This window comes from Schistocerca serialis, chromosome 1 (genome assembly GCF_023864345.2).
Source record: "Schistocerca serialis cubense isolate TAMUIC-IGC-003099 chromosome 1, iqSchSeri2.2, whole genome shotgun sequence".
Taxonomy (NCBI): Eukaryota; Metazoa; Arthropoda; class Insecta; order Orthoptera; family Acrididae; genus Schistocerca; species Schistocerca serialis.
Window position 1 is genome coordinate 232,859,613 of NC_064638.1, and position 27,569 is coordinate 232,887,181.

The following is a 27,569-nucleotide window of genomic DNA, read 5'->3' on the forward strand; positions in this document are numbered from 1 at the left end:
TGTTACCAGTGCGACAAGGCCGTTGTCATAATAATAATACAGACATCGTAAAGTCTGAAGAACTACCAGAAAGCTCATACCCTTTAAAAAAAACAGTCTATTCCAAGGTATATGCTCGGTAGAACTTCTTCAGGCATGAACTGAAGCACGCTTTGAAAAGATAGTGAACAGGGTAAACTGGGTGGCGAGCCTCAATAAAAGGATGTGTCGGGGTTCGATACTGCACCTGCCTGGGTCCCCGTAGGGCTGTGTGCCACTGCCGCTGCCGCTGCCCAGGACGTGCCACAGGCGCTGGTCCCAACCGGATGCCCACTCGTCCTGCGCGCTCCATCCGGGACTGTTGAAGGCAATTCTGTATTGAGTATATTACACACGGATATATTCCACAATTGACTGTAGACAATATCTGGGACACATTCAAAGGTGAACACTTAAACACATAAATGGAATTTATTTATTGGCAAAAGAGAGTTCAGCGCCTTTCAGCGGTAAGTGTAAGAGCACGATGAAAATTGTACCAGTGATAAAAAAAGAAAGGAAAAAAGAAACGAACTATTTATACGAGTGGGACAGAAATCGGTAGATGTCATGTACATGTACGGACAAACAAATGGCTATAGCTTTAGATGAGTTGGATGATACACTCAAGAGAAAGAGCTTCACAAATTGAGCAGGCAGTAACGCCCTCATACAAGCAATTAGTCGACTTACCACTGATTACTAAAGTTGATGGACATCCTCCCAAGGGATATCGTGCCGAATTCTGTCCAATTGGCGCCTTACATCATAATTTCCAGATATTTTGGGGCCCTGAGCATAGCATTCCCAAAGTTCTTATTTGGGGAGAGATGCAGCGACCTTGCTGGTGAAAGTCCGGTATGGTCAGCACTAAGATGAACAGTAGAGACCCTTGCCGTGTGCGGGAAATGTAAACTGGAAAGTAAGCCCAGATGGCTTGCCATGAAGAGCAGTAAAACGTGGCGTAGAATATCGTTGACGTACCGCTGTACTGTAACGGTGCCGCGAAAGACAACCAAAGGGGTCCTGCAAATAACAGAAAAGGCACATCTGGTCACCACTCCTGGTTGTTGGACCGCTGACGGCCAACTGTCCGATTGTGTACCACCACTGTCCGGATTGTGTTCAGACACGATTTCGCTGGTCATCGGAGCTCATTTCGAAGCGGGATTCATCTATGAAGACAATTCTACTACAGTGAATGAGATTTCAGGACGAAGGGGTTTCTGGAGACTACCGGGATGGCGGTGGGCCAGAGGTGGATCCACGCACTAACAACGTGCTCAATTTGCGAAGCTCGTTCTCTTGAATAAATCATCCTGTTGATCTGAAGTTGTAATCATTAGTTTGTCTATACGTGTACATCACATCTACCGAGTGCCCTCTCATTCGTATAATGAATTTCTGGTGCTTCCTTTTTTTTCTTTGTCTTAGTACATTCCAGAAAGATTCATTCGAATTGTAGGCCAATATCCTCTACATGAATGACAATCCAAATTTGTGGTGAATATTAACTTGCGCATAATACTAATAGTTCAGTTTGTCTCCAGCAGCCGTGTTTCCGGTTCATACGGTCACCTGTAGGGCACCTCTGGTGCAACTAGTTCACCCATTCTCTCGCTCACAGTCCAGTGTGAGTGGAGACGAGATGGTGTCCACCGAGCAACAAGAAGCGTTTTGTATTCTTACTTCTGAATTACTGTCGTCTATCCTGAGGTGGCCACAACGAACGTTAGTCGCAGGGAAATGAGAACTTTGATCGATAGTCATAAAAGATGTGTTTGGCAGCCTTGGTAGCCTGCAATGTTTGCCAAATTAAGACAGCAGGAGGTATATGATACTCTCCTGGACTACTGCAGAGACGGTGTAGCAGAACGTCAAATGGGCAGATCGGAAAGTAGCCAAACTAATTACGAAGGGCTGTCCAAGAAGGTCGATCTGCGGCCCCATCTTCTTGGATACAGCTGTTGAACACTTTCTGTATTTATTGGATGGGTATAATAGGGCTGAGAGTGTTTTCACGTATGCAAATGATCAACTGGCAGCAGTTTCTGCAAAGAACAGAGCACAACCGAACACTCCACGTCATCGTGTACTAATGTAACAAATGGTTCAAATGGCTCTGAGCACTATGGGACTTAACATCTATGGTCATCAGTCCCCTAGAACTTAGAACTACTTAAACCTAACTAACCTAAGGACATCACACAACACCCAGTCATCACGAGGCAGAGAAAATGCCTGACCTCGCCGGGAATCGAACCCGGGAACCCAGGCGTGGGAAGCGAGAACGCTACCGCACGATCACTAATGTAACAATGATAAACTCAAGACACTAGAAAATAAAACAGTCTACACATGTACTGACGGGAGCCCTGAGAACGGATCCTTCCACTAAATAACGGGGACACAAATATTAAACGGACAATCGTAAGACGATTTCTTCAAGTACATATAGTTGAGAAACTACAGTTACATGAACACTGAAAATTGACAAAGACAAAGTAGAAGAAAGTGTTACACAAACTGATAAACTAAATTCAATTGGATACAGAATACCTCTTCAAGAAACCAGGACACGCAACTAAGCTAGCTTCGAATCAGTACTTGGGTTTTCAGTACTTAGTTTGCGTACAGGGGCACATAGAATAACTTTAGTTACAAACAAGATATAAGTCAGACGAGGGCAGAGGACTGTCTGGCTCAAGCTATAGGTGGCGTTCGGTATCGCCTCAGTGGAAGCATTGTGGTTTGTGTTTGCTACTTGGTGTATACCCGATCGATATCACCATCAGATATCGGACTGCGGTGTACTGATTACGGCCGGGGAGAGTAAACCAGGTGAACACAATTACCTGTGTAGCTGCACAAACAAAGCGTCAGCTTAAACTCTGACGCGTACATGGCAAAGTGAATCGGTATTGATTGATAAGAGACCTGAAGTACATGATTTTCTCCCTGTTAGGAAACAAACATATGAATCCTATGCATGATATGGTGCATTTCCTAACTGGACACGGACCTTACCTACGCACCTAAACGTCGTGGGTGTGGGACGGACACCAGCCTCTACATACGGGGCTGAAAATTCCCCGGTACACAGTGCTTTTCTACAGACAAAACAGAAATTTCACGAACACTTTACATCTAGACTACGGTAAGACAGAATCAAAAATTAATATGATAATTGGAAAAGAACATAAATGGACCCTACTGAACACACAGACAGAGAGCTTCACCGAAGCAACGCATGAAGAGTACCTAGAAACAGGATCCGACAGCGACAAGCATATATGCAGCCTCTGAATAGATTCCGTAGAAAAAATTCTCCTTAACGCTGGAACTCAGAACAATGGAGCTGATAGTGTAGTCACAATGCCGTAGTAACAAGCCGTGAGGTGTAAAATACTAGCACGTCCTTTCTGCACAAAGCATCGCCGTGAATATAAGACAGTGACACAACACTGTGGTGGAGCAGTTACATCGGAGATCAACTCAAGAATCAAAAGCAGAGACTACAACAATAAAATCCCAATGTGGAGCTAGTCAACTGCAATAACATGTGCTACACAAACTGTATGCTACATTTTGTGAAGATATGAAATGGAAACCTCACGCCACTTCAATCGTAGGTAACGCAGGAGGCAAGTGCCTATTATTCATTGGTAGGAAACTAAGAAAACTGCTTCAGTTTGCGAAGGGCTCTGCTTACAAGACAGTAGTGTGACTTGTTGTTGAATGTTGCTTAAGTATATGGATCCCATACGCAACAGGAATGACAAGGGACTTTGAACGTATACAAGGCATGGCAGCACGAATGATCGGTCACTCGCGGGAGAACTCCACGGATGCTGAGATATCCGAACTGCCATACAGATCAACGAAGACGTCAGCTAACGCAGTGTATGCCTACTTTAGAGGGTTTATGAACTGGTATTAAATGAGGAATCTAGAAGTATACAGCAACATCATACCTATTGACTAATTACAGTACAAACCGAGGCACTTCAGCAGTCATATTCAAGTAATATGTGACATGTACTTCACCGTACTTCCGAGGATGTAGTTGTAGATGTAGAAGATTCTTCAGAGAAGGTTGCATTGTGCGCATGGCATGCTCCCCTTCCAGTACTAAATGAAAAATCCTCTTTATTTGCCTGGTGGCTAATCGGTAGATGAATTCGGTATTATTAGCCCGGAATACGACTGAACTCCATGTTGGTGGGCAACATCAGTCTCCCCTAAATCTGCAGATTACGAAATACGTGGTTCCATCAAACTAAACAATGCTTCTTCTGACACCCTTGTACAGGATGAACCAGAATTCTAGAGACAAAATTTCTGAAGTTGTTCAGGGATAATTTTATGTAGGCGCTCGTGGTCTCCAGAGGCTGTTTAATGTAAGTGAGATTCATTCGCTCTGTTATCCAAGCTACACATTTTTCTGTGAAAATGCCTTCACAAGAACTATATACTAGAACTACATACAATCACCAAGACATACAACACAAAACAGAGAATAGTGCAACGATCCTCACCCAGATGCAATAATATAGTACCGTGGTTTCCGTGGATGCGAGATCACTTCAGCATAAGGTTCGTGCGCTGCTCTTCCATTGCGTTCAGTGAACCTATACTCGAGGTGCATTCGATCAAATTTTTCTCTGTAAACCTGCAAATACTAGTGTGGGTCACTGTTAATGTAAAATTAACATTGCCGGTGGAAACAAACCCGAGACAGAACCAAGCAAGTAGGAGGGTGAAGAGTAAATTTAGCATTGCTTTTGTCAGCAGCAAATACAACGAGTAAATGAGATCAAACTTGTTTCCAGGAATGACACAAAGGGAACAGCTTTCGCATTGTTAAACATATACTTTCACTACAGTAGAGATGTAAGGACAGAAGGGAGTAAGATCTCAGCCGAAATTAAGTTCTTTTGCAACGAGCGACGGCTCACTTGTACCAAAATACTCGAAGAATTTCCTTGAATGACTTCTCAAAATTTCATTTAGGAATTTCAGTTCACGTTGTATGCTACACTATCCGCCATCTGAACTCCAACAACCCCATAGTTTACCATCTAATTTCTAATTTTGGTGCACTGCTTCGCCTGCGCCGAGTCAGTCCACTAAATATACATTCACACACACTCCACAAATCCAATTCTATCTGTGATCCCCTCATCTTTCTCTGTCTCCTTTTATTACTTCCTTTTCATATCATGGCCCTGACATCCCTTTTGTCACCTGGTCCATTGATGTTACCTGTCATTCACTCATCCACTTACACTCATCTTCAAAGTATAATAAATTTCCATCTTTCTTTGCGCCCAAAATTCAATCTATCCCCTGTTAACTTTATCCTTTCCAAGTGCAGGTCCTCCACTTTTTCTTGAATTTACCATCTCTCTTTAAGGTCATCAACATTTCTGCTTCTCATTTTCTGCTTCAGAGAGAACAACACTAGTAGTCGCATTTTCTAAAGTAATAAAAGAACCGTTTATAAAAATTCCTGATCACATGTAATCGTTCCACCTTTTTAATTATATTGTTTGGATTTAGGCTGAAGCAATACTGACAAAGCTTTCTCCTGCCGATAAGGGGACAAGACATTAAATAACTTTTGTTGTGGTCTTCAGTTCAAGACTCATTTACGTATGTAGCTTTTCGCGGTAGTCTAGCCCGCCCAAATCTCTTCATTGCTGCATAAGTACTTCAACCTGTATCTAGCTGAATCTGCTTACTTCAATCTAAAAATGATCTCCTTCAAAAATATTTACCCACCACCCTGACCTCCATTTCCAACTCTGTATTTCCATGACGCCTAAGGATGCGCCTTATTAACAAATACCTTCATATGGTCAGCTTACTCCCCAGTTCGGTTCTCTACCTCTTCTTTACCTATCTAGTCTTCATTTTCCGTAGCACCAATTTTCAGAAACTTTAATTCTGTTCTTGCCTGAAGTGTTAGCAGTCCACGTTTCACTGCTATAGGGTGCTATATTCCATGAAATGACGACAGAAATTGGACTGTGATCACAATAAGAAACCTAGACCTCAATTGGTGATAACTATTAAAGCAAGTGGGGTCGACGATGTAAAGTATGTGTAAATTGGGAGAGCTGGCTTAAGTTGTTTCTAGATCCCATACTAACTACCAGACAGCCATAGCCATAGCGAAACTCAAAAGGCGTTTTTGATCCTGGATTTAGTTCTAGATAGCCGAAGCAAATTTTACCTATGTTTCTGCGTAGGAAATTTTAAACAATTCTACAGTGAAGTGATATTGTTATATTTAACACTGACATCTGTAATATTATTTTTAGCCAGCAGGAATAATCTGCACTGTATATATGTAATATCAGAAACGCAATAACATGTTTTTTTTGTGATCAGTCTTCTGACTGTCTGACTGGTTTGATGGGGCCCGCCAAGAATTCCTCTCCTGTGCTAACCTCTTCATCTCAGAGTATCACTTGCAACCTACGTCCTCAGTCCTCAGTTATTTGCTGGATGTAGTAAAATCTTTGTCTTCCTCTACTGTTTCGCAGATTCTGCGGAGAACTTCCTCATTCCCTACGTTATCAGTCAACCTAATTATAAACATTCGTGAGTAGCAACACATCTCAAATGATTCGATTCTCTTCTGTTCCGGTTTTCCCAAAGTCCATGTTTCACTACCATACAACGTACATTCTCAGAAATTTCTTCCTCAAATTAAGGCCGGTATTTGATATTAGTAGACTTCTCTTGGCCAGAAATGCCATTTTTGCCATTGCTAGTCTGTTTTTGATGTCCTCCTTGCTCCGTCCGTCATTGGTTATTTTACTGTGTAGGTAGCAGAATACCTTAACTTCATCGACTTCGTGATCATCAATCCTGATGTTAAGTTTCTCACTGTTCTCATTTCTACTACTTCTCATTACCTTCGTCTTTCTTCGATTTACTCTCAATCCGTACTATGTACTCATTGATTGTTCATTCCTTTCAGCAGACCATGTAATTCTACTTCACTTTCACCCAGGATAGCAATGTCATCAGCGAGTCGTGTCACTGATACCCTTTCACCTTGAATTTTAATTCCAGTCATTGCTTCCTTGATGTACAGATTGAACAGTAAGGGCGATAGGCTACATCCTTATCTTTCAATACGAGCACCTCATTCTTGGTGGTCCACTCTTATTATTCCCTCTAGGATGTTGTACATATTGTACATGACCCGCCTCTCCATATAGCTTACCCCTACTTTTTTCGGGAATTTCGAACATCTGACCCATTTTATACTGTCGAGCGCTTTCTGCAAGTCGACAAAACCTATCAACGTGTCTTGAGTTTTCTCTAAACTTGCTTCCATTGGTAACCGCAATCTCAGAATTGCCTCTCTCGTGCCTTTACTTTTCCTAAAGCCAAACTGATCGTCATCTAGCGGATCCTCTAGTTTCTTTTCCGTTAATCTGTATATTATTCTTGCAAGCAACTTGTATGCATGATCTGCTACGCTGATTGTGCATGCAATAACATAAAAAATGGAAATAATTGCTCTTTGAAGCTGCTGAAGAATCCCATTAAGACAAGTGTGGTATCATACGCTGAAGAGCCTAAGAAACTCGTGTACTTGTCTAGAAGAGTGTAGGGCCCGGCGAGCATACAGAAGTGCGACCACACGACGTGGCTTGGACTCGACTAATATCTGAAGTAGTGCTGGAGGGAACTAATACTTTGAAACCTGCTGTGCTGTCCATAAATCCACAAGCGTACCTGGGGTGGATCCCTTCTGAACAGCTCGTTGCAAAGTATCCCAGATATGCTCAATAATGTTCCTGTCTGGGGAGTTTGGTGGCAAACGAAATTGTTTAAACTCAGAGATGTGTTCCTGGAGCCCCCCCCCCCCCCTTCGTCTCTGTAGCAGTTCTGGACATGTGGGGTGTCACTTTATCCTGCTGGAATTGCCCAAGTCTGAAGGAACGCACAATGGACATGAATGGCTGCAGGTGATCAGATCGGATGCTTAAGCGTACGTGTCACCTATCAGAGTCGTATCTAGACGTATTAGGGTTCCCATATCACTCCAACTGCACACGCCCGACACCATTACAGAGACTCCACCAGCTTTAACATTTCCCTTCTGACATGCAGAATCCATGGATTCATGAGATTGTCTCCACAACCGTACATGCCTCTCCGCTCTATATAATTTGAAACGAGACTCGTCCGACTAGGCAACATGTTCCCCGGGGTCAACGGTCGAAACTCGGTGTCGGTCGAAACTCTGTGTCGAGGGCCCAGGTGAGGCGTAAAACTTGTTTCGTACACTCATCAAGGGTACACGGTTCGACCTTTTGCTCCGAAAGCCCATATCGTTGATGTTTCGTTGAATAGTTTGAATGCTGACACTTGATGGCCAAGGACTGAAATCTGCAGCAATTTTTCAGAATCGTTGCACTTCGGCCACGTTGAATGATTGTCTTGAGTCGTCGTTGGTCCCGTTCTTGTGGAATCTCTTTTCCGGCCGCAGCGATGTCGGAGATTTGATATTTTACAAGATTCCTGATATTCACTGTGGACTCTTGAAATGGCCGTACGGGAAAATCCTCACTTCATTGCTACCTCGGATATGCTGTGTCCCATCGCTCGTGTGCCGACTGTAACACCACGTTCAAACTGACTTAAATCTTGATAATCTGCCATTGTAGCAGCAGTAACCGATCTAACAACAGCGGCAGACACTTGTCGTCTTACATAGCCGTTGACGGTCAGAACGCCCTATTATTGTTTACTTATCTTTGTATTTGAATAAGAATTCCTGCACCAGTTTCTTTGCCCCTTTAGTGTAAATAACTGACACTGTCGGGAGGAGAGCGATCAATTAATTCAAGATAAAGAAAGCTTCTTGTATGAAGCTTTTTATTCCCTTGAACGCGTTTGTGTACACCAGATTACTAGTTTCAAAAAAAATGTTCAAATTTGTGTGAACTTCTAAGGAACCAAACTGCTTAGGTCATCGTCCCTAGACTAACACACTACTTAAAGTAACTTATGCTAAGAACAACACACGCACAACCATATGTCGAACACTGTACTTGAAAGCAACAGTTTGTCACTTAGTGCACCAAGAGACGGTTCGCTAGCGAATGACATTTCTAAAATATGAAGTAATCCTGTGGCACAAAAGTGTATAAACGTTAAGTAAATCTTTTATTCATTTAAGTAACAAAGTAAGCTAATATTTCATCTGTTGTAGTTGAAAATCGACCATCTCTCAGAGCATTCAAAGAACCCACCGTTATGGACGAACGATAGTAGTTTCTTCTGGTCACAACAATAAACATAACTTTTAAAAGAAAGAAGAATACTATTTCGACAGATATATAATTACAAATACAAGTTTACTGAAAAATGTCCACCCAAGGCATTTGCCGACTACTTTATACTGAAATATTCACCACCGATTATTACTGTTTTACAAAGGATACTCTGTATGTCTCACTCAAGTAAAATATGTCGCTGATAAAGAAAAAAATTATTATGCTGTTTTCTGTTTTGGAGAGATGAAAATGGTATTTTCATATGTTAGGTACATGAAGCATGAACAAGAACAAATGATTACGGTCTTAGCGTACTGCAAGTTTCGTGGCAGCGAAATCCATCATTATTCTTGTTGGCAACACTTTGTCGAGATGAGAGGCATATTTATAATTTTTTAATCACCAAATCGAAAAAAATAAGTTACGTAATTAATTTTTTGTTTCTTTGCAGTTACGTGCCTACAGTATAGGTTCACATTCAAATTCTCGCTCCACAGTATAGCAGCAGCGGTAGAGTAGTGAAGCACGTTGATGAAATAGAGTGCCCTGCATTATTACATTTTCTGCATTTTAAGGCGTCTGAGGTGGTGGAGGAGTACAGTAACAATGCATCACCATATGAGAAAACGGTTAAGTGGCTCAGAAGCTTATCGTTGAGTCAAATAAGTTCCCTCCCTCCACCATAATCTCCTGACAAACCTCTTCTTTATTTTTCTTGGATGAAGTAAACTTGTTTGGTAGGCATTGCCAGAAGACAAGAAAGCGATTGTCGTGATGGAGCATTTCATAGACAGCCAACACGTAGAATTCCTCACGAAAGGTCTCCGTCAAGATATCATCGATGGGAAAAATGTATCACATTGAAGGCTGAATGTGTAAAGAAGGACGTCCATCTAGTTTCATGATAAAAACTCGATTCTGTAGGGGTGGAAATTAAAACAGTATGAGTATATTCGGCGAGGGGAGAAAGCAGTCCCCGCGAGTGATCGTGGGTCTCTTCTGCGACTTAAATTAAAATATTATGCCGTCAATTGGCACACAGATCTAGCGTGAGATTAAGACCACTCATGTAGTTGATGCTGCTGTTGGTAGTCACTGTTCGTGCCCGTGTCTATACATTTCTGCCCTCTGTTCCCCTAGAGCTTTAGGTCCGTAGATTCGTGATGAATTACCAAGGGCAGTAGGGAGGAGGGGAGTGGAGAGGGGGGGGGGGGAATGTGAAGTCCGCCTTTTGAAAATATTTTAATGCAGTTACCGAGCGAGTTTAAAATATTGAAAACGAGGGTTTTTTTCTGTAATGTTGTCTATAATGAATTCATCTACCAGATGTTACAAATATTTTAAATTTCTCAGTCAAGCTTAACCGAAAAATTCAATCTTGGTAGCATATGTTCAATACTTTAAGGTTGAGGACCTTACTTACACATAAGTATCTCTTTAAAACCGACGTAGTGGGTAAAAGCCAACAACCATTAACGAAATTTGCGTTTTTAAAGTTTCTTTTAGAGTGGTCATAATGACTCCCCTTAGCAGGACATGTTTTGTAAGTGTGCTGATCTTGCTTAGAGTGCGCGAAAAAATGTTGTGTTTTCATGTTCAGGACGCTACTAACACATATGTAGGCCTACGTCTTTAAAAAGTATGCTGTTAATATAAGTCAACAAAATTTAACGACGATTTTCTGTAGGAAAAGCATAAAGCTCCCCTGCTCAGTAACAGGCGTTATGGAATATGCGTTGGTACTGCTATGGTTATTTTTCTTCAGATTTGCGAACGAAACTGAGGCAAGAAGTCTACAGAACATTATGTTACGAAGCTATTCTTACACATTTCAATTTCACCATCCAACGTGAATGTCACACTCTTCTTTCGTAAATACTGCTTCGGTGTGTCGCAAATTAGAATCATTGCATTTTAATAAGATTTAAGTAAGGAAGTAATGTAAGAACTCATTGCTGATCTGTAGTATCATTCTTGAAACTTTTGAATCTAATATTGCTCATTTTAATAAAAGATCATAGTTTCGCTGTTTGCATAGCTTCGTGAAAAATATACATTTGTAAGTAAGTTATACATAACTGCAACTAGTCACTTTTTTGAATAATTATGTTTTATTCCATAAACCGGTTTTCGCACCTTTTCAGGTTCATCTTCAGATGGTTTCAGAAAGTTATATCATTATTGGTAACATAATACTGGGTGCTGGCTCTATGACAAAAAGATAGAAAAAGTTTTAATGTATCACCTTGACTATTGCTTACCTATCAATATGGATGTAAATTTAGTTTTTTACTTACTGCGACAGTATAGGCGGCTTTTTTCGATTAGTGTCCATCTGTCTGCCTCCATTTTTGATATCCAGTTGTGATGGACATCTGTCTGCCTCCATTTTTGATGTCCAGTTATGATGGACACTAACCGAAAAAAGCCGCCTATACTGTCGCAGTAAGTAAAAAACTAAACTTACATTCGTATCAACAGATAAGCAATAGTCATGGCGATACATTAAAGCGTGTTCCATCTTTTTGTCATAGAGCCAGCACCCAGCATTATGCTACCAATGATGATGTAACTTCCTAAAACCATTTGAAGATGAAGTTCAAAAGGTTCGAAAGCCGGTTCATGAAATAAAACATAACTATTCAAGAAAGTCACTGGTTGCAGTTTTGCAGAACTTATTTACATTTAATTTACAGTCACGTTTCTACACTCCTGGAAATGGAAAAAAGAACACATTGACACCGGTGTGTCAAACCCACCATACTTGCTCCGGACACTGCGAGAGGGCTGTACAAGCAATGATCACACGCACGGCACAGCGGACACACCAGGAACCGCGGTGTTGGCCGTCGAATGGCGCTAGCTGCGCAGCATTTGTGCACCGCCGCCGTCAGTGTCAGCCAGTTTGCCGTGGCATACGGAGCTCCATCGCAGTCTTTAACACTGGTAGCATGCCGCGACAGCGTGGACGTGAACCGTATGTGCAGTTGACGGACTTTGAGCGAGGGCGTATAGTGGGCATGCGGGAGGCCGGGTGGACGTACCGCCGAATTGCTCAACACGTGGGGCGTGAGGTCTCCACAGTACATCGATGTTGTCGCCAGTGATCGGCGGAAGGTGCACGTGCCCGTCGACCTGGGACCGGACCGCAGCGACGCACGGATGCACGCCAAGACCGTAGGATCCTACGCAGTGCCGTAGGGGACCGCACCGCCACTTCCCAGCAAATTAGGGACACTGTTGCTCCTGGGGTATTGGCGAGGACCATTCGCAACCGTCTACATGAAGCTGGGCTACGGTCCCGCACACCGTTAGGCCGTCTTCCGCTCACGCCCCAACATCGTGCAGCCCGCCTCCAGTGGTGTCGCGACAGGCGTGAATGGAGGGACGAATGGAGACGCGTCGTCTTCAGCGATGAGAGTCGCTTCTGCCTTGGTGCCAATGGTGGTCGTATTCTTGTTTGGCGCCGTGCAGGTGAGCGCCACAATCAGGACTGCATACGACCGAGGCACACAGGGCCAACACCCGGCATCATGGTGTGGGGAGCGATCACCTACACTGGCCATACACCACTGGTGATCGTCGAGGGGACACTGAATAGTGCGCGGTACATCCAAACCGTCAGCGAACCCATCGTTCTACCATTCCTAGACCGGCAAGGGAACTTGCTGTTCCAACAGGACAATGCACGTCCGCATGTATCCCGTGCCACCCAACGTGCTCTAGAAGGTGTAAGTCAACTACCCTGGCCAGCAAGATCTCCGGATCTGTCCCCCATTGAGCATGTTTGGGACTGGATGAAGCGTCGTCTCACGCGGTCTGCACGTCCAGCACGAACGCTGGTCCAACTGAGGCGCCAGGTGGAAATGGCATGGCAAGCCGTTCCACAGGACTACATCCAGCATCTCTACGATCGTCTCCATGGGAGAATAGCAGCCTGCATTGCTGCGAAAGGTGGATATACACTGTACTAGTGCCGACATTGAGCATGCTCTGTTGCCTGTGTCTATGTGCCTGTGGTTCTGTCAGTGTGATCATGTGATGTATCTGACCCCAGGAATGTGTCAATAAAGTTTCCCCTTCCTGGGACAATGAATTCACGGTGTTCTTATTTCAATTTCCAGGAGTGTATAATAACCCGTAATGGATAAGCATAAATAAACATTTTCCTGAAAGTCAAAGTCACAATATTTCGTCGGGACTTAAATGATAATAATGTCTTTGGCTCAACTCCAAAAATGGTGACAAGGGTTTAACGAAAATATGTAAGTCTCACTAAAGTACATAGGAGGCATAGCACTGTTAATGTACTGCTCTGCCGGTCGAATTCTTTATAGCAAATCTGCTCATTTCTCCTTAATAATTTCCAATTTTATGCCGTTTTTCTCCGTCTATATCTTATGTTGCTGCTATACTTTCGCGGACGCAGATGAATGCTCAGAATATTTTTATTTTATTTAATTTTTTTGCAGAACTGGAATCAGCCCTGCGCTCACCATTCATTTTGGACCAATAATACATTGTCCAACGAATGACACGCCTGTCGAAACTCTCGATTTCCGTTACAGTTGCTTCTTGAATCGTTTCGTATTTGTGTATGGGCCAGATTCGTTGTTAACTCTATGGTTCGCCCTCACGCTGCATATCAAGGTAACATACAGGAAACTATCAGCCTCGATTGCGGTAATGAAACCAACCTTTACCTAGGTTTTCAGCCCAAGTAATTGAGCCTTCTTCAGGAGATAAACCTGATTCTATAATACTTATGTCTACGCGGGCATGGTCTGGAAGTAAGACTAAAACAGCCTGAATAGGCGTAGTCACATTTTAAAAATGCTCAATTACTTGAGCTGAAACCTAGGTAATGGTTGGTTTCATTACCGCAATCGAGGTTGATAGTTTCTTATATACTACATTATCACGATTGCTGACAGCAATGTTGAAAGTACTAAAATACATATCAAGGTATTTTGATGTGTTCATAGCATCAGAAACATGTTATGTGACGATTTTTAATTGAATATTGGGATGAATATTACGGTTGAGATCAATCTCTTACTTCATGCCCCACAGATTTCTGAATGTTTTCAGAATGTAGTCAGACAAGAGTAGTGAAAGCAGAAACAGTCACCGTCCGCTCCTTTCCACAACACGCAACAGCAGCGCGTGTCTTGCTGACGTGGCTGTTGTTGCTTCGTCGCTCCGAAAATACCACACGACGTGAAAGGCAAAAACTAGTTACCTGTCGCCAGAGTAGAAGGCAGGCAGCTCCGGTGAATGCACCGCTGTCAGCTCGTCCTCCTGGGACCCGCTCGCGATCTTCTTCAGCGCCCGGATGCGACTCTCGAGGGACATGTCGCCGCCGCCGAACTTGCGCGGCGGAGGCTGGGCTGGCGCGGTTCTGTGTGTCTGCAGGAGCTGTCCCTGCTCTGGTTGTTGTTGTTGCTGCTGCTGGCGGTGGTGTTGCTGCGAGCCGTGACCCGCACTGCTACTGCTGCCGCTGCCGCTGCTGCTCACAGGCTTTGTGTCAGGTAGCTGCCTGCTCGGGGCGTGCTTGGTCGCTTTCGTGCGGTGCCTCTTCTTGGGGCGCCTCTTGGCCGCGCCCGTGTGCTGCGGCCTCCTGGTGGGGTCGCCATTCCGGGGAGCCTGCTCCGGGCTGGGCAGCTCGTTCTTGCCAGCGGCCTGCGGGCGGCTGTGGTCAGACTTCTGTTCGACGTGGTGGCTCGTTACTCCTGCGCACGTCAACGACAAATAGCAAGTAGTTTCTGTCACACTAAAGAACAAATACACTGGATTTAAAAGTAAAATATGCAAATTTACAACGAAAACCCATCTTAAAGGTTTGCTAGTAGTATTGTTAATATTCGTACACATTTATTCTCAATTGCTCATTCAGAGCTGTTTACATCCAACGTAAGTGTCGGAAGTTTCATGCGGCTTCTCTCGGATGATGCTGTAGTATACAGAGAAGTTGCAGTATTGGAAAATTGTAGCGAAACGCCGTAAGATCTGCAGCGGATAGGCACTTGGTGCAGGGAGTGGCAACTGACCCTTAATATAGACAAATGTAACGTATTGCGACTACATAGAAAGATATATCCTTTATTGTTAGATTATATGACAGTGGAACAAACACTGGTAACAGTTACTTCTGTAAAATATCTGGGAGTATGCGTGCAGAACGATTTGAAGTTGAATGATCATATAAAATTAATTGTTGGTAAGGCGGGTACCAGGTTGAGATTAATTGGGAGAGTCCTTAGAAAATGTAGTCCATCAACAAAGGAGGTGGCTTACAAAACACTCGTTCGACCTATACTTGAGTATTGCTCATCAGTGTGCGATCTGTGCCAGGTTGGGTTGGCGGAGGAGATAGAGAAGATCCAAAGAAGAGCGGCGCGTTTCGTCACAGGGTTATTTGGTAAGCGTGATAGCGTTACAGAGATGTTAGCAAACTCCAGTGGCAGACTCTGCAAGAGAGGCGCTCTGCATCGCGGTGTACCTTGCTGTCCAGGTACCGAGAGGGTGCGTTTCTGGATGAGGTATCGAATATTTTGCTTCCCCCTACTTGTACCTCCCGAGGAGATCACGAATGTAAGATTAGAGAGGTTCGAGCGCGCACGGAGGCTTTCCGGCAGTCGTACTTCCCGCGAACCATACGCGACTCAAACCGGAAAGGGAGGTAATGACAGTGGCATGTAAAGTACCCTCCGCCACACACCGTTGGGTGGCTTGCGGAGTATAAATGTAGATGTAGATGTAGATGTAGATGTAGAAGAATAGCCCTTTGCAACTAAAATTTAGTTCTGTTTTTAATAAAAATGTTTCACTTAGCTGATTTACGTAGTAGAAAGGAAATGGCTCTGAGCACTATGGGACTTAACATCTGGGGTCATCAGTCCCCTAGAACTTAGAACTACTTAAACCAAACTAACCTAAGGACATCACACACATCCATGCCCGAGGCAGGATTCGAACCTGCGACCGTAGCAGTCCCGCAGTTCCGGACTGAGCGCCTGAACCGCTAGACCACCGCGGCCGGCAGAAAGGAAATGATTATTATAATTGAGCCTCGGTCGGCTCAGGTTGATGCTGTTTCTTCTTTGGCATTTTCTCACAATCGAGTGGTGTCTTATTCCTCCCTGAGTTGCTACCATAACGAGTTGCTGACTTGCCTCAATTTGTAGAAGCAACAGTGCTTATCGATACTACTACTGCTGTACCATATATAGTATGGCCGCCATATTTCCGTGTGGTGGTGTGTGTGAGGCAGTCAGTCGGTTGCGACAGAGCAGCGAGGAAGTCTCCACAGCCCGCGGTCAGGCCGGGGCCACTGGCGGCATGCACACGTGGTCGGATTTGTGAGGCACTAGCTGCGAGAGCAGCAAAGTTGGTGACCCACCGAACCTGGATACTGGAATTGAGTAATCAGTTAAACTGCTATGAAACCTCAACTGCTGTGACATCTCTTCGTTCACGGAAGGTTGTTGCTTCCTGGGCCGTTCTCGCAAGCAGCAACGTATGGTGTGGTGGAGTCGGCAAAATTTTGCTGCCGTCTTCCTCTATGTTGTTTAATTATTGAATTGATTGTAACTTATTATAGGTGTTTTCCTCGCTCTGTTGATGCCGTCTGGCACAGCCTTGATGTTGTGTATATATATATATATATATATATATATATATATATATATATTTTCTTTTTAGAGTGGTTAATGTACCTTGACTATATTTAGACGCCAATTGTCAAGACTTAGTGCTGCTGGTACCTTCGCCCTCGCTGATATTTTCAGTTGTCGTGTCATTGGTCGGGTGGAAGGCAATTGATTAGGTTTTTGGTTGGTTCTTCAGATGTCCGTAGGTCGTGTTGCCACCCGATTATTTAGTATTACGCTTGGCTGCCTGTCTCACGTAAATTTATGCTGGAGTTTCCTCCCCATGTCAACCCTTGAAACACTTCTGAGCACCACTGTTCTGTTGTTTTGGATTGCGTTTTTTTTTAGTCTCAGGTACTGTGCGAGGCCTTCAGCTGTGTATTAATTTAGTTTGTTTTAATGTTTGGTATGTGCCTTTCAGCCGAAATTCTACATGAAATATTTTAAGATAAGGCCTTCAGCCAAATTAAAATAAAATTTGAAATATCATTTAAAATTTGAAAAATCATTTGAAAATTTGACAATTTTCCTTTCCGCCTTAATTCTGTTATCCAGGTCTTAAGCCTTGAGTTGTTCTATGTTCAGTATATGGCCTTCAGCCGAACCTTACGTGAAATATTTTAAGATAAGGCCTTCAGACGTCTTAAATTAAAATTTGAAAAATCATTTGAAAACATGAAAATTTCCCTCTCTATCCTAATTTTGTTATCCAGGCCTTAAGCCTTCAGTTGTTCTATGTTCAGTATATCACCTTCAGCCGAACTTTATGTGAAATATTTAAAGATAAGGCCTTCAACCGTCTTAAATTAAAATTTGAAAGGTCATTTGTTTAAAACCTTTTAAAATTTTCTTACTGAAATTGTTTTTATCCACGCCTTAAGCCGTCAGTTCTTCTATATTGTAACTAAGGCTTTCAGCCGTGTGTATTCCTTGAGGGACTTTTAATAACTTTTGTTCTTGCCTTCAGCCGTATTATTTCTGAATTTTTTTAAGGGCATGTGTGATTAATGGTCTTAGCAAAATAAAGTTTGTAATGTTTGTGCAACTAACAGGAACTGATTTGGGCCTCTTTCCACAACGTAATCCGCTCTGTCTTGCGAAACCAGATTTCAATAATAATTATTTGTTTATCTTCCAATATTCAGTTTCGAGTCGTTTAGCTTTACATTCATGGTGTAGACATGAACATGGAAACTCCAAAACACGACACTTTAACATTCCTAACATGTATAGGAAACATTCCCAGACGTCTCTTAATGGATTAATACAGGTCCTGTGTGGTTTTCAAGCGGATCTTATATCAGTCTCAGTGCAAAATAGTTGCAGGTTTAGGTAGCGGTGATGGAGGTGGATACCGACCACAGATCCTTCTCTCCGAAGTAGACACCAAAGCTCAATAATATTTAGATCTGGTAACTGTTGTGGCCACGGGAGACGCGACAATTCGTCCTCGTGCTCATAAAACCACTCCTGGACGATTTGAGCTGTGCTGAGGGTGGCTCTGTCGTCTTGGAACACAGCACAACTATTGGGTAACAAACATTGTACCCTGGGACGGACCTTACAAGTCATAATGGTCGCATAATTCTTCGCATAGTACCCACGGAAAACACGTAATATCACGATATGGGTGTCAAAATCAGGATCGACCACCCGCCTTTTTCCCCTCTTTGCACGTAAACTCCGGAAGAAGTTGGAAACAGTGTGAAACGAGGCTCATCTGACCTAATGACATTGTTCAATTATTCTACAGACCAATTTTTAGGACTTCAGCAACACGTATTCTCATCATGGGCATTTGCGTCACTCATGTGTAGTTTTGAAATTGCAGTTCGCACTGTAGTTTCCTGCTTCTGGAGCTCCGTTCATGTTGTTTTGACGCTGGCAGTGTTCATGAGTGCAGCAATGACTTTTTCAGGTGTCCTCTTTAGTGACTGCCTGTGGTGATGACTCAACTCACACTTTCGCCTACATAGTCACTTGGCGCATGCTTTTTCCCCATTTTCCTACTACGTGGTGGATTAGTTACGGAAACACACGCCATAAGAGCAACAACACTTTTCTGAAGTTCGACAGTAGTTGCGGAATTCAATATTCCGAGATCCACAGCGTCAAAAGTGTACCGAGAGTGCCAAATTTCAGTCCCGACATCAGTTAATAAGAGCTGATGGTAGGATTCGAATCTGGCGCAGACCCCACACAGCCATGCATGCTGGTTATCAAGAAGATACTGTGCAAGCTGGTACTGATTCCATAATGGTGTGCGATGTCTGTATATCAGGCTCGTCCAAACTGTGCACCTGGAGCGCTAGCGGTCGCGATCACCCGAGGCCAGCGAGTGTCCACCCGTCGCGCCTCGCCATGCCGCTGTACGCGCGCTTCGTACGGAAGACAGACCGCCGCGCCAGCAGCGGTCAGAAGCATTGATACGACACAAAGACGTTAGTCAACAGACGTAAGGCTACAGTGGATCGACATGAATGGTCAACAGCAGCAGACAAAATGCGGACGGCCGGCCGCGGTGATCTCGCGGTTCTAGGCGCGCAGTCCGGAACCGCGCGACTACTACGGTCGCAGGTTCGAATCCTGCCTCGGGCATGGATGTGTGTGATGTCCTTAGGTTAGTTAGGTTTAAGTAGCTCTAAGTTCTAGGGGACTGATGACCTCAAATGTTAAGTCCCTTAGTGCTCAGAGCCATTTGAACCAAAAAGCGGAGGAGCAGCACATCCGCACTATTTGAGTAGGAAATAAAGGTTTTTTTTTTTTGTACTGCTGTCTGAAATCACGCCAAACATTTAGTATGTCATCGGAACTTCAAGTACTAAAAAAAATGCTCGACTGAACGGCATTTTAGTACCTGTTGCACAGATCAGTTCGAAAATTTATCGTAAGGAAAGGAACGCCAGTCAAAGTATTAAAAGAAAATATCAAGCCGAATTATGGTGATGTAAGTGTTTACTATCGTATGACTTTTTATTATTTATAAAGATGATAAATAAAACTATATTTTACAATCTGAAATGTCATTTACCAATGTGCCAGTTATCGAACATCAGATTTTCAGCAACAAGGAACATTTGTTTTTGGTTAATTTTTATATTTTGTTTGCATTAATTCGCGTCGCACAGATATAAGAAAAAGTTTCAGGTGCGTTACTTTTTGCCACTTTTTGAGATGCCGTCACAAATGCTCTGTCGGAGAGCAAAGTGTCATTACGAGTCATTCTCTGTTTTTGTGTATTTGTGTTTTGATGTATGGGAAGACATATGTTGTAGTTTGATCTATGTTTGTAGTTAATTAAAACGCAAGTGTTTCAATAGATAAAAATTTAATTTGCGCCCACATTTCACTGTCTTCGCTAGCGCCTTTGACCGCTTTTCATAGGACATGGAGAAAAACGCATCTAAAACTGATATTTGTTGTTAGTATCTTATTTGGCTTTCAATGAATGAAACAATTAGTTGTTAAAATGATTAAAGTGTTTTAAAAACAGATTTCTCCAATTTAATTGTAAGAGCTTTATTTTCTTTATTGCCGTGGTAGGAGAAGGAAACAGGTGGGAAAGGTTTGCATTCAAGCTACAAATGCTCGCTGAGAACTGTGAAAGAAGGGAAACCGTTTGCGGCTGGGAATTGCACCAAGGATTTCCTGGTCAACTCGGTGGCTTGTATTTGGTCAGCAGACCTCACGGAAAGAAAAAAAAAATGGCTCTTTCACCTCAAACTGTTGCTCGCCCATTCGAAGTTATAGCCCCAGATGTGGAGCAGCAATTAACGGAGAGAGCGGAAAACTTAGTTTCATTTTCTGTCACTCTTGAAGAGTACACGGACGTTGTGGACAAAACTCAGCTCGTCATATTCATTCCGAGTGCCGACGACAACCTGCGCGTATCCGAAGAATTTCTCGACCTTATACCATTGAAAGAGACAACCATGGATTTGGATACTTTTGTAGCTGTGGAAAACATGTCCGAGTCAGTAGGTTTGAAATGGGAACGCATGGCCAGTGTAACACAACGGATGGGGCTACGAGGGTTACGCACTGGATTGCTGGTTACGTCAGGTAAAAAATGACTGAAGTCGACTGTTCCCTATTCGCGGCAGTCCATTGTCTGATACACCAGGAGGCCCTTAGTGCGAAGACTGTCAACATAAGAAATGTTATGGACACAGTTGTTCCAACGGTTAGTTATGTTCCCTCGCATGGACCCACACATCGCCAGTTGAAAGTATTTCTGGCAGATATCGTAGTGGAGTATCCGGAGATCCCCTACTACAATTCACTCCAAAAAAAAAAAGAAAAAAAAAACAGAAAATGATGGCAATATCACAGACGGTCGACATCACCCAAAACGTGACTCAAGTGTTCGAAAAGTACAAAAGGGACACCCTGTTTAACTAGATGTCCAGCAGCTTCAATGAAAGGAGGCAAATATCTTCAGTAAATGTGTGTGAAATCTTATGGGACTTAACTACTAAGGTCATCAGTCCCTAAGCTTACACTATACTTAACCTAAATTATCCTAAGGACAAAGACACACGCTCATGCCCGAGGGAGGAGGGAGGACTCGAACCTCCGACGGGACCAGCCGCACAGTCCATGACTGCACGCCTTAGACCCATTTCACTCCAAGGTGAAAATCACTCTGTCGTTAATTCAGTGCAGACGATTCAGCCATTCCAAAAAAAAAAAAAAAAAAATCATTTTGTGGAGAAAAGAGTTGCACGATGAGAATTGTGGACACTCCCCTACGTTATACAACGTTAAAGAACATGTGGATTTTTAAGATTATGTTCAAATCATTTGCAAATTACAAGAAGAGATTGAAAACAGATTTTTGGAGACAAGTGAGCTTCAACCAGTCTTGGATGTATTTGTTCTCCCGTTTCCCCTTCGGGCAGAGGACAGAGGACGTGTCACAACTATTTCTACTATAGCTGATTGACCTGCAGTGCGATATCCGCCTGAAGGACCGCTTTCTTATGTGTAAAACTTCGGTTTGTCTTTTACAGCTGTTTTCGACGAGAGAATTATCCTCTTTTGCATCAACACGCCATTAAGGTAGCTCAATGTTTGATTCCACGTATATTTGTGAGCCTTTTTTTCCCTTTTAAAACTTGCTAAGAAACTAAAAGTAAAACTTGCTAAGAAACTAAAAGTAAGAACTGTTCGCTACTTAGCGATAAAAATTTGATTAATTCTTTGTGGTTAGCAGCCACCCGTAATATTGTACCAAAACTAGACAGAATCATTTCCTCGAAAATTAACAATGTGTAAAATGTTAATGGTCTTCTTTGGCACGAAGTACAACAACGACAAAAAAACCATATTTACTTCTAACTGCTAATAGGGAGAATGAGACTCTATATCCCTTACGTAAAATTATTTCTAAAATAGAATATTTCTGACACTAGTTCATTTAAGAAATTGATTTATCTTTCAGAAGATGCTTACTCTGCATGTGATGAGTGCTCATATGCGATACTAGTAGAATCAACCGGTCGGTCAGGGAACTACTAAGCTGTTCTTCGAGTCTTGTTTTGAATATTGTTTTCTAAAGCTCTGCATAGTAATTCTTCCACACGAACACTAATTGTTATCTAAACAGTAAACGGTTTGCTTCTTTTACAGCGCATCGACCACTTTTACAGTGCTGCGCTTCCTCTGTTATTTCGTTTACGTTGGATCTGATCACGGTACAGTCCAGGGCAGAGCAGAGCAGTGCTGTGCGGTCTCACTTGCTCCGCAGCTCTCTCTCTCGCTCCTATGCCGACACGAGCGACACACGGTCGCGTTCGGGGCGCTGAACTACACTGCCTTGCGCCAGCGAAGCGCGGCCGCTGCCGCCGGGCACAATTCTTGGATGGGCCTGGTGTATATGTAATCGAATCCTCTGGTCCAATTGCACTGATCGTCAAGAGGAAATTGTTATGTTCAGCTACGTGGATACCATTTGCAGCGACTCATTCTGTTTGACTTCCCAATCAACGATGGAAGTTTTATGAAGGACAATGCTCCATATCACTGGGCCAAAATTCAAGAACTTTCTGGACAATTCGCGCGACTGATTTCGCAACTCATCGAACATTTATTGGACATAATTAAAAAGTCAGTTCGTACACAAAGTCCTGCACCGGCATCACTTTCGCAGTTATGGACAACTATACAGGCAACATGGCCCAATATTTCTGCACAGGACTCCCAACGACTTGTTGAATGCACGCCACGTCGAGTTGCTGCACTACGTCAGGCAAAAGGATGTCAGACACGACATTGGAAGGTACGCCAAGACTTCTGTCTCCTCTGTGTATATGTTCTTTTACGGCGTATGGTAATAATAATTATTACTCTTATTACATTTATTTCAGTATTAGTTTCTTTCGCACTCCTGTGGCACAGAAAATCACTATGGATCACGGTTTGCTTCTAAAAGAGGCTCTGCTACTTTAATTTTGAAATCTTCATCGCTAGACGCTTTTATGACACTCCTAACTGATTTGTCTTCCTGTTTATTTATCTTTTAATCGAACTAATAGTTAATAAGGTTTTAATCTTTCTCACATTCTGCACGATTGACTTTATCACATGCGGATGATAGAACTCGTGCGTTGCCTTTCTGATGACTATCTCAAGTGACAAATGAAACAGCAAAGACAATAAGGTATAATCGCTCTACTTAGATGATTTCGTCTCTCTGCACTTCTCTCTTGCCTATTGCCGGCTGTACTCACTTAGTTAGTGAATTCCTCTGCTGTAGCTCCATTTCCTTCCTTATTCAGGAAACCGAAAATCTTTTTTGAGTTCTGGTCTCAAATGGTTTTTATATGTCCAAAAGAGTTTTGAATCTAACCCCTTCACTCTTAGGTTAATTAATCGCTGGCTGATGAACAAAGCTCTCACTGTTTGCCTCAACACTACGTTCTGCGACATTACATTAAAAAGCAGTATGAGAAAACATGTTTGTAAGTGTACAGTCCGCAAAATGTTACGCTTATATTATTTGAGTCACTTCTTAGAATAGGTGATATTAGTGCACCTTCGCACATAATGCAATTACCACTGACCTTGTAGCTGTAGCCAATCGACGTTCTTGCGTCGCCCTGGCGTCCGCCCTTCCTGTGAAATTAAGAATTGTTTTGTGATTAGCAGTAGTGACATGATTAACGATAATATTATTAGTAATGTGATTCCATTTGGTTTCTTTTTAACTGTAACTGGATTCTGCGTGCTGGTAGGCAAACTATAGCTTTATGGACCGTGACATCAGGTCTTGGGGAAAGCAGAGCACAAACATCAGAAGGAAGATTCTGCTACTTTCAATAGGTCACTTTTCGATTCCATAAGACTGTATAAAAAACTATCTTCTCATTAGTGCGTCACTCCGTCCTGAGACTTCCGAATGAATGGGAAGACAAAGGTTGTTCCCGTTTTCAGGAAACATTAGTGGACTTATACTAATAACAAATAAGTACATCAGTATTATATACCCGTTTGTACTCTTACATTTTGTCACGATGGTGTCGGGTTAACGTCTTCAACTACTAATCAAAGCGTCCCAGACTACTGCTTGAATTCTGAATAGAAACACTGAGCATTAGTGGCGGAACACACTCTGTGTAAAGAGTAATCTAACCCCTGTTTTCCAACGGCGTCGTCAAAGGAGAGCGGAGGGTCGGAAGAGATTCAGGGCACTCTTTTGCCTTTAGAGTGGAAACTGCCCCTAAAAGGTGGAAGGATCAGCAATGCTCAATGTCATGAGGATGCAGAAATAAATGGAAACCACTACGTTAAGGCACTCAACATATATCCGTAAGACATGTGACTTGTAATTAAAAAAGGTCTCATGTGATCCCTCCACTGGTAAAATATTTGGATTAGTTCCTCATGCGAGTCTCCAACAGCGGACTGCCATGGTGGAGGTTACCATGAAAAAAAAGATTAATTAACTGACGTAAGCTTCTACTACTGGGAATCTGGAAAATCAGAAGTCTGAATGTGGCACTGAAACTTGAAATCCTTTGAAGGGAAATGTGAAGGCTCAGTATAGTTGTTGTGGAAGACAGTGAAGGAACTGGAAAGAAGATAACGATTACTTCAAAAAATGGTTCAAATGGCTCTGAGCACTATGGGACTTAACTTCTGAGGTCATCAGTCCACTAGAACTTAGAACTACTTAAACCTAACTAACCTATGGACATCACACACATCCATCCCCGAGGCAGGATTCGAACCTGCGACCGTAGCGGTCGCACGGTTCCAGATTGTAGCGCCTAGAACCTCTCGGCCACCAGCGGCCGGCTCGAACAGTTCAGTAAGCACTATTCTCTTCAGTATCTGTAGCAATCCAACATCAATAACAATAATACAGGTATACATACCGACGTCTCAAGCACAAGATGTACGGATAGAGAGGATGTATGACAGCACTGAATGAATAACTCAGATGTAAAGAGAGATGATAATCTAATAATTACGGAGGATTGCATTGGTAGGGAATGGGAAAGAGCAAAGAGCTACGTGAAGAGTATGGGCTCGGTAGCAGGAATGAGAGACGAGAAAATGTAATAGAGTTCTTCTGTAAAATTCAACTGGTAATACCGCATACACTGTCCAAAATTGAAAAGTACAAAAGGTATACTTGGGAAAGACTTGCAGACACGATATCAGCTGGGTTACATCATGACCAGACAGGAGTAACAAACTTAAATATTGGATTGTAGGGCGTATAAAATCTCAGGACACAATTCAGTATAAATGAAGAATAGGCTTAGATTTAAGAGAATCATCTGAAAGAATCAATTGGGAAACAAATGGGATAAGGAAATACTGAGCAATAATGAGGTGCGTTTTAAATTCTCAGAGGCTGTGTATACTGCAATAACGAAAATCACAGTCTGCATTTCAGTTAAAGAGGAACGGAAGGCTAATCATGGAAGTTGGACAGAAAGATCTGGAACAAAAAGGTGGCTGTAAACAAACCGTGGGTAACAGATAAAATTTTGCTGCTCATTGACGTAAGAAAAAATGCAAAAATGTTGAGGGAAACACAGGGATATAGTAATATTCAATTTCGAATGGAAGAAATACGGCATAAAAGGGTGCCAAAGGGAAATGGCTATAGCAAAAATACAATGGAGCACGAAAGAAACTTGTATAGGTATGCGTATTCAAATACAGAGATATGTAAACAGGCAGAATACGGCGCTGCGGTCGGCAACGCCTGTATAAGTCAACAAGTAGCTGGCGCAGTTGTTAGATCGGTTACTGCTGTTACAGTGGCAGGTTACCAAGATTTAAATGAGTCTGAACGTGGTGTTATAGTCGGTGCACCGAGCGATGGGATAAAGTTGAGGTTTCCCCCACGACCATATCACGAGTGTACCGTGAATATCAGGAATCCGGTAAAACATCAAATCTCTGACATCGCTGCGGGCGGGAAAAGATCCTGCAAAAACGAGACCAACGACGTCTGAAGAGCATCCGTCAACGTGACAGAAGTGCATCACCACCGAGAAATTGCTGCAGATATCAATGCTGGGCCATCAGCAAGTGTCACCGTGCGAACCATTCAAAGAAACATCATCGATATGGACTTTCTGAGCCGAAGATTCACTCGTGTACCCTTGATGACTGCACGACACAAAGCTTTACGCCTCTCTAGGGCTTGTCAACACCGACATTGGACTATTGATGACTGGAAACATGTCGCCTGGTCCGACGAGTCTCGTTTCAAATTGTATGGACAAGATGGACGTATATGGGTATAGACACAGCCTCATGAATCCATGGACACTGTATGTCGGCAGGTCACTGTTAATGGTGGTGGAGGCTCTGTAACGGTGTGCGGCGTGTGCAGTTAGAATGAAATAGGAATCCCGATACGTCTAGATACGACTCTGACAGGTAACACGTACGTAAGCATGCTGCTGAGCACGTGCATCCATTCATGTCCATTGTGCATTCCGACGGACCTGGACAAGGTGACACACCACACGTCCAGAATTGCTACAGAGTGGCTCCAAGAAGACACTTCTGAGTTTGAATACTTTCGCTATCCACCAAACACTCAAGACATGAACATTATTGAGCATATCTGGGATGCCTTTCAACGTGGTCTTCAGAAGACATCTCCACACCCTCTCACTTTTACGGATTTATGGACAGCCCTGCAGTATTCATGGTGTCAGTTCCCTCCAGCATTACTTCAGGCATTAGTCGAGTCCATGCCACGTCATGTGGCGGCACTTTTGCGTGCTCGCTGATGGCCTACACGACATTAGGCAGGTGTAACAATTTCTTTGGCTCTTCAGTGCACGAAGTAATCGAAGAAGAAGAATGTTTGTCGCAAGGACCGATTCTACATAGAAAAGTTAGAAGCTCAATCGATGAATTAAAATCGAAGGTACCAACAGTAACGGTGCAACAGTAATTCCACTGTTTGGCAGTGAAAAGAGTGGACAGGTAGGTAGAATAAAGATAAGGCTTCCAGGAGTGGCAGAGACGGTAGGCTGACGTAACAGAAGAAAACGTAGGAGTCGATGAGGTTACATAGCGGATAAAATACTGTTATCAAAGAATGATAAAGCTGTTGGTA

At 43.0% G+C, this 27,569-nt stretch overlaps 1 protein-coding gene across 3 annotated transcripts in view; it reads right to left on the reverse strand.

Moving 5' to 3' along the window:
• The window catches only part of LOC126466578 (serine/arginine repetitive matrix protein 1-like), a 636,028-nt gene that overhangs the window by 52,207 nt on the left and 556,252 nt on the right, over window positions 1-27,569 (reverse strand). For 2 of the 3 annotated variants that reach the window (XM_050096396.1, XM_050096395.1), the window contains exons 7-9: window positions 24,040-24,091; window positions 14,566-15,055; window positions 227-337 (exon numbers count right to left, since the gene is read on the reverse strand). In XM_050096396.1, coding sequence (XP_049952353.1) covers window positions 227-337; window positions 14,566-15,055; window positions 24,040-24,091 — 653 coding nt within the window. The remainder of the gene's footprint in view (window positions 1-226; window positions 338-14,565; window positions 15,056-24,039; window positions 24,092-27,569) is intronic. The other variant, XM_050096398.1, reaches the window with a different exon arrangement.